This window comes from Pavona decussata, unplaced genomic scaffold (assembly GCF_977016875.1).
Source record: "Pavona decussata unplaced genomic scaffold, jaPavDecu1.1 SCAFFOLD_102, whole genome shotgun sequence".
Taxonomy (NCBI): domain Eukaryota; kingdom Metazoa; phylum Cnidaria; class Anthozoa; order Scleractinia; family Agariciidae; genus Pavona; species Pavona decussata.
In genome coordinates this window covers 6,098,654-6,112,331 of record NW_028145517.1, presented here as the reverse complement: position 1 = coordinate 6,112,331, position 13,678 = coordinate 6,098,654, and the positions used below count along the sequence as shown (strand labels likewise).

The 13,678-nt window shown below is 38.1% G+C and overlaps 1 protein-coding gene across 2 annotated transcripts; it reads right to left on the bottom strand.

Annotated features, from left to right (window-relative positions):
* Positions 1-393: 393 nt before the first annotated feature.
* LOC146471911 (dnaJ homolog subfamily A member 3, mitochondrial-like) lies at positions 394-13,157 on the bottom strand. 2 transcript variants are annotated; one of them, XM_085120487.1, is made up of 13 exons: positions 12,980-13,157; positions 12,815-12,886; positions 12,466-12,554; positions 11,789-11,869; positions 11,054-11,123; positions 9,903-10,066; positions 7,452-7,604; positions 6,021-6,168; positions 5,489-5,553; positions 5,287-5,358; positions 4,251-4,423; positions 3,889-3,986; positions 394-1,343 (listed from the first exon to the last, which is right to left on the bottom strand). In XM_085120487.1, exons 1-13 carry the CDS (start codon positions 13,137-13,139, stop codon positions 1,228-1,230), a joined length of 1,461 nt encoding a protein of 486 aa, XP_084976613.1. In that variant the 5' UTR covers positions 13,140-13,157; the 3' UTR covers positions 394-1,227. The 2 variants fall into 2 exon arrangements, with proteins under 2 accessions (XP_084976613.1, XP_084976612.1); XM_085120486.1 differs by lacking the exon at positions 394-1,343 and adding an exon at positions 1,350-3,419.
* Positions 13,158-13,678: the final 521 nt, after the last annotated feature.

Here is a 13,678-nt window from a genome sequence, read left to right as displayed (position 1 = left end):
ATATCGTGAATCTGTGTTGTGGGGTATTTTGTGAATTTTTGGGTATATTTGGGAGGAGTACTTTTTCTAGAAAGATTGGTAAAATTAAGAGAAACAAGAAATATTGAAGATTAAGTGAAGTGTTAAAATTGGAATTTGTAGTTAATAATTAATAGACGGACACCAAGTTAGTCCACTAGCAACCCGGGGTGCTCTTGCGTGGGTATCAACTGTCTGTTAGTGTTCCAAAAATCATTTTCTTCCTTCTATCCCTTCTTAAAACCTCTTCAAATTTCATTCAAATTTAGGTGTATTCCCCCTTAAAATGTTGCAAACTCTTTCAAACAATTTTTAGACAGACCTAGCCTACTCTCAGTATTCTGTATGGGCTTTGTACAGAAAGTAAACAAGACATTTTATAATGGTACTGTTCTTATTAATATAATAGCTTTATTATTAAGACAAGAATTGTGAAAGTAATTACAAAAAGACAGATACTATCTGGGCCTGATTGTTGGAAGAGTGTATATCTTTTCAGCAATTTGATAAATCCTAATTAGATGGATTTAATCTGAGAACACATGAGCACATTTTGTCAACTAAGAAGGTAACTTGTTTGCTTGATAACAACATTCACCAACCAAGACAAACCAAACATTCAGTTTGTACAAAAATTAAATAACACAAAATTGAAAATACTTAAACAAAGCCAACAGTTTTCACACCCAAGGGTAACACTCAAGCAGTGCATTTAAAATATTTCAAATTCAGCTTTTTTAATCTTTGTTTAAGGTCTTAAACTAAGGGGTTGGGGACATATTAAGGGTCTGTCAAATTCTAGTTTGATTTGTCGTTTTTATCAAAAAATGCGGCCAAATTGCTGGGAGAAATGGACAGCTCTCACATTTGACAAACTAAGAGCACTTTATTCCCACAGTTTGGTCATACTTTTTTTGATGTGAACCTAAAATCAACCTAAAATTCAACACAAGTTTCTTACTGATACCCCCAGGCTCTCAAATACTTAAATTACCCTAAAAAGAGAAAGCAGAAATATCAAAATAGCTGCCTATCATGGAATGCTACTTAAATATGCTTCAGTCTCATAATAAGTAAAAATATCTTTCCATGAATTTGAGATGGCATCCACCATTTTACCAACAGAACAACAGAAGAGGCAAGGACTATTGGTCACTGGTGGACATTTCATGCATAATACATGAACATTTTCATCAGAAAAATGTGATGTCATGCCTTCCCTTGTTGTCTTTTGTCTTTATCGTCATCAACCTCATCTTCGGGGTAAAATACTTTTTTCAGGCGTCCTAGAATACCACTGTCATCTTCGCAAGTTGTCTTGGTACCTTGGGAAAATTGAAGAGCCAAAAACGCAGAGTTAGTGACAGTGTTTGAAAAGCCGTATATAAGTTGAATGGCTCGGGAGATAACCAACCTATTGTGCTTTTATAGAGGATATTACATGACCGCTTGGAGATACGAAATTTCGTATCTCCAAGCGGCCATGTAATGTTCTGTTTATTATATAAACACCAATGAAATACCAAATCATTGCAAAAGGCGTGATTTATTATGTAACCACACATGTGACATTTTCACATGTGACGTGTGAAGATATCATGTTTTCGCACAAAAGCTCACCTGGTATTTCATTGGTTTTTATATAACAATAAGATTGTTTTATGTTGTTTTAGCTCAGATTCACCAGAGTTTTTGAATGTGGTCTTGTATTCCTTCCCAATGTTTTATCCGCTGCCTTGTGCTTGGTTTTGTGATAAAACCGACACATTACCCATAATCATACGTTTTTATTGCAAACAAAGTGTAACACAACGGATAAAACATTGGGGCAACGTTTTCTAAAGGAAGAGAAGGCCACATGCGAAAAATCTTGTCAATCTGAGCTAAAACAACAAAAAGGATCTAAAAAGCACCATAGGTCAGTTATCCCCCAAGACCTTCAAGTTTTCCTTCACAATTTACTCTGAATTTCTGTGGTGGTGTCTTTCCAAACAATACTTTTTCCACCAAAATGACCTGTTGGGTGCCTAATTCAGTGCTTGCTATTTCTATGACTGATGAAAGACAATGAAGACATGAGAAGGATATGACATGACAAAGTCTCACAAGTATCACACTGAAACCACTTTCACGTCGTGGCCTACCAAATCAAAGAGCCAATGGCCACCCCAAGGTTTAATGGTGCTTAGGGGTGCTTACCATTTGTAGGAAAAATTTGGTTGCCGCGGCATAATGGTAAGGGATTTTCCGAATTTGACCGACCAACTGGATGAGATTGCGATTTTATCTATCAGCCATTTTGTCCCGCTCTAGCCGAAAAAGGCCTGAAAACAGACGATTCATTCAAATGGTAAGGAATTTTCCACCGTTCCGCTCCGAATGGAATAACTGCAGGAACTCCACAATTTCCGAACGGAATTTCCGGAAAATTACCTTACCATTTGACTTCAAACCAAAATTTCCTGATTTTTTGACCAAATGGTAAGCACCCTATTTTCGTGGAAGTCCTGGATTGATAAGTAACTTGGATTATGATTTGCTCAGCCACGAGGAGCCCAACAATAAGAAGAATTCTGATAAGAACTAAAGATAAAAACTTTTATGTTTATGGTTATCAGTGAAGCGCTCTGAAGTTACCGAAGCACATTCCCCGAAAGGGCTTCCATGGCACAGTTCTCGGCTCATCTTGTATTGAATTTGACGAACGGGCATGAAGATCTGATCCCTTCTCATGCTTCTTTAAATTACATACATTTTTATCTAGAGCCAGTTTGCAGTTGAGAGTAGCCATCTCCCATGGTGTTAGATAAAAGGTCTTTCTGTTTCATCCAATCAGTGTAAACGAATGAAATCCTGAGGTTTGACACAAGCCAGTGAATGCTTTTGTGTCTGGCCTTCCTTCCCTTTCTGCCCCCTCCCCCCTCCCCTTAGAAAGGTCCAATACTTAGTTTATCTTCGGGACTTTTCTCTGACTGTGGCAACCCTGATAGTGCTTATTAAAAAGATTATACGCAAATTTCCCTCAATAAGGTAGCTATTGCAATTCCTAATCTCTACTCTACATGGTTAACATTAACTAGGTGCATTGCCAATGTCAACATTTGGTAAATTTCCACATCGCACATTCTTCTCAGAGCTGTTCTCACAGGCATTAAGGACAAAGAAGTAGAAGTGCAATAGCAAATATGTGGCCACAACACTGGAGGTGACCATTGCAAATCTTATGAATGCAAGTTTTGCTTGTCGAGCCCTAGCTTCTTCATCTTCATCATCCCATGTCCCATCAGATCTAAACCGCCCAAAGGGTCGTTTCTTTGCTACAACTTCTTCAGACTCTATTTTTTTCGAGACATTTTGACCAGTGGGTGTTTCGTAAGCCTGCCATGCTTGGCTAGTGGGGTCTGCAGGATGGATAGAGACATTGATGTTAAACTGTTTTGGATTATTGCTTCAACATGGCAGCTTTAAAAGTAATGATCCTGTTAAAATGTGAAAATGTCTACATGGAAACTGTCAGTGATGTTCTATTGAAGGGCCCAGTGGAAAACACCAAAATAATAATATTTTAAACGGTTTCAAAAATTTCTGTTTTGGAATGGAAAAATCAAAATGCATAACAATGTTAAATACAGGACTTGAGATAACAGTCAACTTTGATAGCAGCTTTGCCACATGTCAATCAAAGACACACAGTTGAAGGACTGAGAGCATGACTGACCCAAAATGACTTTTCAGTTTGCTTTTTGTTGGTGGATCTGAGCTTAAACAACAAAAAGCTATCTAAAAAGTCATTTGGGTCGGTTATGCTCTCTTCCATTCAATAATTGCACCCACACAACGTACATGCAATCCAATAACAACCCACTCTACCTTTGCTGGATTTATCGACACCATTGACTGATCCATTTGCATCATCCTCAAGCTCAGCATAAGCTAAAATTAATGCCTTCTGCTTTTCATTCAGGTACCTCAATACAAAAGAAAACAACAATTAACTTTTAGTTTTATTGTGCATACATAGTGCCTTGTTTAGATTGCAATCATGTTTGTGTGAGTATGTACAGTACTCGTAATCAGGCCAAGGAAGAATTCAACCCAGGAAAATTCACAAATGAGACCAATGCCTAACACATCAATAGCCAAGCCTGATAAAAATTAAATAAAATACAATAAAATAAAAGAAATAAAAGCCCTACTCTACTTGCCAAAAATCTGGTATTTTTACTACTTACTTGGGTATATGAATTTTAAAATTGACAAAGTGGTCTCCTTTGCCCATGCCGTTTAATCTAGGGATGCCACGACCCGACAAACGGAGTTTCTGATGTGACTGAGTTCCTGGAGGAATGCTGAGTTCAATCTCTCCATGGATCCCAGGAACACGAAGCTTCCCACCAAGAATGGCCTGCAAATCAACCACACAATCAATCACATTCATGAGAGAGAGAAAGCAACAATGCACTTTTAACACAATCACAGGATGCCTAAGTGTAATTACTTGCAAGAAACTGTAAGGAGATTTTGGGCAAAAAGATATTATTAATAAAAGCAACTTTATTCATTGTTTTAACTGATCTAGTCAGTTATTGATTCATTACACATTTTAGTTTGTAATCTCCATTCAAACTCTTACATTATGCTTGGGCCCCCTGCAATACAACTTGTTGAAGAATTGCAATTGTGCAGTTCCAGAAAAAATCCATACCCACCCGGTGGAAGTCATCGGAAATCCCTAGGGGAAGGGGGGTCTTAAAAGCCAAAATTTTAAAAGCAAAGAATGAAGGTAACCTGAATTTTCTTGAGGGAGGGGAGGGTGCAAACAAAAAAAATTACTTTCTGTGGGGGAAGTATGGATATTTTCTGGAACCACACATTCTACATTTACGTCATTACCCTTGTATAGAAATATAACAGTTAAAACCGTCCCCACCTCATCAGAGCCTAGAGGGGCTTTTAAAGGAAGAACTACATGTAATGAGAAAGTTTAGCTTCACCTGGATGGGAGGTGGATGTACATGTATCAAGGATTAACCCAAGAGATAAGATATTTAAAAAAAGATCTTGTCAGTACTTCCTAGCCTGTGAACAAGGGACATAGGGTGAAGAAAAACTGAATCAGTGAGTGGAGTAAGAGCAGCGTGGTGGCAAGAAAGGATTTCTCACCCCCAGACTAAACTTGATTCTTCTCTTCTCTCTATACCCCACTTGGGAGCTTATTCAATCCACAGGCTAGTACTTCCAAGAAAGTCTAACAACAACATGTTTTACCTGTGTAAAGCTAATAGTGACTGTGGAGGTGACATTCACGCCATCTCTTTCAAAAATTTTACTCTCGCCAACCTGAAACCAAAAATTATTAACACTCCAAATAAATACCCTGAAAAGTACCTTGAAGTAAACATAGAGAAAGGATTACATTATAAAGTAGAATGATGTAAACAATTTCTGAATGAATAAAATTTGAACAAACCCTGAATGTCACAAATAGCTCTCCAGCCTCTACAGGTACTCTTACTGTTTGCCCATCCTCAACTCCTGAAGGCAAAATAAATAATATTATCATAAGAGGATTACATACAAAAACAATCAAGTCTAAATTCTACCAATAAGGCCACTAAAATTGTGTTTTTGTTGATCAAGTGAATGCAGCACAAACAAATACAAGAGTATGGAATACAGACTTCTCTTTGCAACTTGTGAATCAAAAATTGTGAAAATAATGATGTCACTTTCAACACACTAACTCTAGCCAACAAATGAGAACTCAAATCACAGGAAATATATTAAACAACTAGACACTGATGAGGCCACTTTATTATCTCGCAATTAATTGTCGTCAATTTCTCTGTCAGACATAAACAAAAGTGCTTCTGGTTTCAGATTTCCATAGCAAAATTGGACAAAGAATTGGCTCTTATCTAAGCAAATTTGTTGCCTGAGACAAGGCCTGAGACAAGTTGTGGTAAGTAAGTCATTTAATACAATTATACTTGTAAACTTACCAGCTGGAACAGGGATAGTAATAGTTTTGGTTTCAGCAACTTTTCCTTTTCCACGACACTTTTTGCAGGGCGTGTTTATGAAATGACCCTGTCCACCACAACGCCGACAAGTTGAAGTCATGTGGAAGAATCCTGTGCTTACTGTTTCCTGCAATTATAAGAATCAACAGCTTCACTTAGAAACAAGAACGTCTGCACATGTCATGACCTTTCATGCAGTCATTTACTGGGGAGTTACATTCGCAGGGAAAAGGGTCATACAATTCCCATTAAAACAACTGTCACGAGGCTACAAGCATCAGGTAGGTCTTAAAGGCAATTGCCATTTTCTTCTACACAACTGAACACTTGTTTGTTTATGAGAAAATTAAACTTGCAACAGTCAAGATTACTTAAAACATCAAGAATATAGAGCCATACCAAGTGGAATGGGTTATGACCCAACAAAGGTCCAAATGCATGGAAAACATGTAAAGTATATAAATTAATTTTTGCGTTCGACATAGGATAAACATACTCCTAATACAGATTGGAGTCAAGATTGTATGGGACAACATTGATTCAGTGAACCATGGATGGATCTTGGGATGCGCATCTGGCATCCCCGCAGATTCACTATCACAAGAGTTACGACTGTTAAAATTTGACCGGCCAAAAACAGGTAGTGTCGGAGCAAAAACTTGTTTGACCGGACGTGACCGGCGCCTGCCCGTTAGTTATTTGCAGCCCTGTCACCCCAAGTCAATAAAATCTGTTGAACTCAGCAGCAGATTTTTTAACAAATCAGACCAATTTTCATCTGCTCTCTCATTTTCTTTGTCAAATTTGGCAAAATCAGCCTGCTTAATCGGCACATGCAAATTAGCCTCAAGTTCCCCTAATACAATTGAGTCTCCGTAAGTGGACACCTTTGGGTCCAGAAAAAGTGTCCACTTAAGGCCCTGTTACACTAGGCAATTTTTCTTGCAATTTCTCTCGCAATTTCCTTGCGCCATTGGACACAAGTTACACGCATCGTTGCCTTGTGTAACACACTCTGAAATGAACATGTCTTCGAACGGTTTTGTTGCTGTTACCGTTGCGAAACTAGAACTGACTTCTACTTCTTGCAATGATTGCGGCAACAAAAAAATTGTGAGACATGTTCACTTCAGGGTATGTTACACTAGGCAACGATTTGTGCAACTTGTCTCGCAACAAAATTGCGAGACAGGTTGTAACAAAAATTGCCTAGAGTAACAGCGCCTTTAAGAGAGGTGTCCGCTTATGGGAGGTTAAAAATGTAGTGTTTGTATGTAGCTGAGAACATGAGCAAATGTCCACTAACTAGAGGTGTCTGCCTACGGGAGGTGTCCCTCATGGGAGGTTCGACTGTAAATTCAATTCTCTTCATACACCATCTTAAACAAAAATGAGCAAAAAATAACTCACCTCTCCAGTCCCCTTACATGTAGGACATTTAGAATAAGTCGTCCCTGGCTCTGCCCGTTTGCCATCACAGCGGTTACATATCACTTGCGTCCGTGCTGTTATGTCTTTATTACAACCCTTAGCTGCTTCCATGAAAGACAGGTTTAAAACATGCTGAAAAAATAGCAACAGAAAAACCTTTTGTTACTATGTTGTACTGCTTATAGATTAAATGAATGTAAATAATTTATATGAAACATATATTTTGAACTGCAGATGAAAGATCAAATAGAAGATCCTTGCAGTTGGTACGCAACTTAAGCAGCTCATTACAGAGGTCATGGGTTTGAATCCCGCTCAAGCCTGAATTTTTTTCAGGCTTTCCAATGAAACTGTAAAAACATGCCAGCTAGGAAAATAACTAATAAAAAATGTTAAATCACAAAAGTTCAATATTCATTTTGCTCTTCATGCCTCCTTGACTGATTGTTCACCATGTAATATGACCTTTTGTCTTACAAAAGAACTTTTAATCAGTTGCAATGTGTAGTTCCAGAAAATATCCATACCCCCACCACAGAGGGAATTTCACATAGGACCCCCCCACCCCCCAGGATTTTCCATTTTCGAGGTATTTTTTGAACCCCCCCACCCCTTCGGAAACTCCTCAAATACAGAATACACCCCCACCCCCCTCTGGAAAAGTTTTATTTCAAAAGAACGCCTCAAAAATCAGCTTGATGTGAACATTTCAGAAATATCAAGAAGTGCCTACACGAGGAGAAAATATGCGTTATCGAAGAGCGCGCGCGCTGTTCAATTTCACCGGTAGAGTTTGCCAAAAAGCTCTTGATACTGAAATAATTGTTGTGTTTTATATTAACCTGTGGTCATTGACATCAAACTTTACCATTGGCTTCGCTGAAGATTTTAAATTTAAATAATTTGTTGGAATAAGTCCGGCAATGCAAAAATGTGTTTTCATTTAATTTGCATATGTCATGTTTACGTTCCTATGCAAATTTGTAGGAGATCAAAGGGATTATCGCTTTAGTTCTACTCAATGGATGTTTCTCATGGTAATCACTCAGTCTAGTTATTTTAGTCAATAGTTTTCCTATTGAATTGGAAAAGCTTGGACAAAATAAGCATTAGCAGGGCAGGGGGACAAATTGACCTTTCAGATCGTAACTTGAAACCACATATGAAATGGAGCCGCAAAACGAAATTAGCATGTTCACGTTCTTATGCAAATTTTGTTTTGGCTCTATTTTGTTGAATTTTGGCATAGAAATTAAGTTAATAGTTTTGGACTTTGAGTTGAAATACTTTGGACAAAATAAGTTTAAACACAGGTCAGTTTTGACAAACCATTATTGACCCCGGGAATTGACCTTTGCCCGTAACTTAACACAGCATACAAAAATAACAAACAAATATTTCAATGTTTTATGTAAAATTGGGGCTTTCTTTTTATAGCCATACAAAAGTTTCCCTTTTAAACATTGATACCAATTCAATTGTTGCCAGTGAACAATATTTTTCTATGCAAGAAAGTTTCACAAACAACAGTTTTATAATAACTGAGTCACGCAACGCAGACATAGATTTCTTGTCTCACTTGGACTACTTCGCTTACAAAGGCTTTTCGGAGAAGGAAAACATGTTTTTAATGTAACAAGGGTTTCTTTGAAACAGTTAAACAAAGTAATGTCTTCAAGAAAGATCTACGAAGTTGCTAAGTTGGTAAGTTACAATTTTGAACAACTATGTCTGACATGAACGTGAAGTTGACCCTCTGGAAACTTATCCTACCATTCACCCCTCCTCCCCTCTGGAATTTCCTGGGCCATTGAACCCCCCACCCCTCTGGAATTTCCAATTCCCTCCGTGGTGGGGGTATGGATATTTTCTGGAACCACACAATGTACTTTCATTTTTCAAAAAACACAGCAATGCTTGGGCAATGTTGGCAAGAATTGTTTGAATACAGTAAAAGAGTACTACAATTGTGGACAAGACTAGTTGAGAAAAATGTGAATTTTAATTTGCACACATATTTCAATCTCCCTTAAGGCAAACACCATCGGGAGACTAGCAAACCTTCAATCCCCCCCTCCTTCACTCAAGCTTGCTTTGAAGGCTGGACAGTGACCCAGCCTTTTTTTTCAGCAGCAGACGGACATTGATGAGGGGGAGGGGGGGAGGGGGTAAATTGTTGACATATCACCACAGCAGTCCAATTTGTAGATTGACTAAGAGTTCCTAAACAGGTTTGTTCACGATTGTCACAGCTGTACAGACAGAATAAAATGATGCTTTAAAGAATCAAGAGCAGATGATGATGATGATGTCAGATGACATCAATAAAAAGCTCTCTTGATATGCAGTTGAGAAACACCTCCATAGTGGATAAAGAACAAATTTTACTCGTTATGTTTATTTATTTATTTATTTTTAAAAAGCTGATACCTGCTGCACGTCAGTAAAATTATCAAAACCTCTGCCACCAGATGCGAAACCAAATGGATTGTCCCGTCCGCTAAAGAAAGACTTAAAAATTTCTTCTGCATCAGTCGCTTGACCAAATGGTCTGCCAGCACCAAATGGACTGCCGCCCCCAAATGGATTGCCACCTAGGATATAAAAGCACACAACCTCACTCTCTACTTTTTTAGAGTTCATAGATCAAAATTTTTACATTATTTTATCTAAGTGGAGTACCTGTACATGTTGTAGATTATCATTTTGTTTTTTTGTTTGGTTTAAAATTTTTCAAACCAGTTGAATTTTTATTTTCCTTTGTGCAGTATTCATTACCATAATTCTAGACAGGGGGAAATAAAATCAAACTGGTTTGAAAAATGATGTTTAACCAAAACAACTTTTGAACCACAACTACTTTATTAACAAGGCATTTACATTTTATTTTATCTGTGTTATTTATACTTTAACTTATTGACAATTTTTATTGTAAAAGCACCTGTCGAGGACCTCCTCCCTTCCACCAAAAAATTATTCAAGTTGTTGCCACTGTATTATAATAATCACTACTTTGTAGCAATGTAGAGGTATGCTCATGAATAAAAAAGTGTTTTCTTGTTTTGTTTTGAAATCTGTCCTTTTCATGACCTTGTTTAAAGAGATGCTTGTACATAGGACATCCAAGTGAAACAATTAAGGCCTGTTCCAAACATTGCACTACTACAGTGCTGAGCTAAATTCAAGGATTTAATTCAAGATAAACATGGCAGTAGCACGACGTTTGAAACCATTTAGTTCAGCAGGCTGAATTAAGTCCAGCACGACTATTTAGCACGGCAGTAGCACGACAGGCCCTGTTGTGCCACACGGCAGTAGCGCGACTTGGTTTCAAACGGAGTGCTATTGCCGTGCCGAACTAAATTCATAAATTATTTTAATGTATTTTGGGTTAGTTTGCTTGTTCTACGCATTTCTATATTTTAGAATTTGACGCAACTGAAGAAAATTCAACGTTTGAAACCACTGCCGTGCTACTGCTGTGCCAAATTGATTTAAGTTCAGGACAGCAGTAGAACGACGTTTGGAACAGGCCTGACTTGAAATATGATCACAAAAGGTCTCAGTTACAATAACCGTACCTGCTGCTCCTCCAAAATCTGCCGTGCCAAAATTGTCATATGAACTCCTCTTATTGTCATCACTGAGGACCTAAATTCCAAAAAAAGAAGGCTTATTGAAGTACATGTCCATCATTTAAAAGGGAGAGTGTCCAATGTGATATACTTTACAATTATTCCACGAACACACATTGATTATGAGATGATAAAAAGTCAATGAGGCACGTATCACAAAGTTGGCTATAAGTTTCACATCTAGGAAGCGTGACTGGTATAATTTAGTGTTTTATTAAAAACAATCAACAAATATTGTTGGATTTTGTTGATTTTGCTTTGCAAGAACAACCAGAAGACAATTTAATGGTTTCTATTTCTTGGGCATGGTAAAATGGCTCATAATTATACCATAACTGCTAAGCTAATCAGATTACCGAAATTGCATTACACTTTGATCCAGTTTTTAATAAAATACAGTCGAAGCTCTTCTACAGTCTGATATAGTATATGATATGGTATAACTTCTCTAGATAACCCTTCTGCTCTTATCAATATGCAGTTCCAGAAAATATCCATACTCCCCCCAGGGAAGGTGAATTTTTGTATTTTTTTGAAATTCCAGTTTTGCTTCATACTTTGGTTCTAAAATTTTAGCTTCTAAGACCCCCCTCTCCTAGGGAATTTTCCATGACCTTCCATGGGGTGGGTATGGATTTTACCACACACTGCACAATAAGATAGACAAGAACAACAGCATACCTCATATGCCTCACTTATTTCCTGGAACTTTGCAGCAGCGCCTGCTTCCTTGTTAGTATCTGGATGGTACTTTTTGGCTAACTGGATAAATAAAAAAAGATATCAGTACCCTTTACTTTAAAGATAAATAAGTGTGGATGTAGTGATTCAACATAGTTCTAAGAGATTACAGCAACGATGGGAAGATTGATGTCATTTACAGTCAATCCATGACACGCGTGACCAGTATTTTTGAAATTTGGCCAGAGTCTTGAAATTTACCTGTCAATTTCGAACATCGCCAATGAGATTTCAGAGTTCCCATAGAAATTTTCCTAGTTTATTGACGGTATCAAGCTATAGTTTTTTTCTTTAAATTACCGCATTAAGTATTTCAAGAATAACAACTGTTTCCCTTGAGTATTTTGAATCTTTTTTTCCCGTTAATGCATCTTTTTCGGAAGGATTTCCAGAGAAATGTTTCACATTGCTTTCAAATGCCGGACATTACAAAGAGGATTTTAAATGTCCATTTCGTTCTCGGAAATACTGGTCACACATGACTTGGATCGACAGAGGCCCTGGTAGCTGTGGTATGAATGAGGATTTAGTGGGAGGGGGGGGGGGAAGGAGTAGGGGGTAAAAAAATATAAAATAATTATTTATTATGAAATCACCAACCAATGGCAAGTACTCACATTGAAGTATGCTTTTTTTATTTCTTTTTGGTCAGCATTGGATGACACTCCAAGGATTCTGTAATAATCTTTCCTCTTTCTACAAGTTACTGAAAAATAATGAGAAGACCAGTGGTTTAGTTTATTTAATAAAGTACTTAACATTATATGGCTTATAGTCATGTCATACAAACTGGATCTGACTTCAGGAAAACAAAATCAACAAACCAAAATATATGGAGCTCGATGTTACTGTTATTTCCACCTTACAAATTTAATATCGTGAAGTTACTGAAAAATTGGACAACACGTGGAACCGGATGAAGCAATCGTGATTGTGCACATCAAGAGATTCACGTAGTCTACCCACCTGAAGTGTGAAATTCTCGACCATAACAAGAACTAGCTCCAATAAATGAAGGATTTATTTTCCTTGCTGGCGCTGCAACCACAAGAAACCCAAATCAATGAATTCAAAAACCATATAACATGTATACTGTCATCAGCTAAAAGTGAATGAATAGCAAATTCTCACCCGTAGAAGAGAAAATTCCACTTCTGTTTGACGTAACGAGAAAAGTGTTCTTTGCCCTCGAGAAATTACGGGCATCGAAGTCGCGACTTCGCTTCAACGTTTCTCTGGAGCAAAAAATACAACGCTGAAATAGCAAGTTCCCACTCCGCCGAGCCGCCATATTGGCAACTGGAGGAATAGTACATGCGTACCTCACTTGTATGACGCAATGCAAATGCCAAATATGGATAGAAAGGCACTGTGGGAATAAAATGAATGAGAAAGAATATGGGAATGAAAAATTGAAGGAGCCTTGCAAAAATGACGCTTGAGCGACAAACCCACAAGGCAACTAAAGGAAGGTTACAGTAGAAAGCCTTTCGATAGCTCTTTACTGTGACCTCTAAAGGAGAATGCTGCAATCTAGTCCGTGTGCTAACCTCCTCTGGGTACGGGTGCATGGGCATGGGTGCAAGACGACAGGGCGAGGCCGAGGGCTCGTTTCATAAGTCGCCCGTAATTCTGCGGTCATGGTACCAAGCCGTTCCGTTTCTGTTCACAAAGGTAAATCAAAGAAAAGTTCGTGTAACAGAAGGGTGTTGTCATAGGAGTTGCACGATAAGCGTCCCGGTAAGCGTGGGAAATCCCCAGCGCGCACAGTTTCACTACAGGCCGAACTCCCTTTATTGCGGACACCCTCGGGACTCGGGACTCGGGACT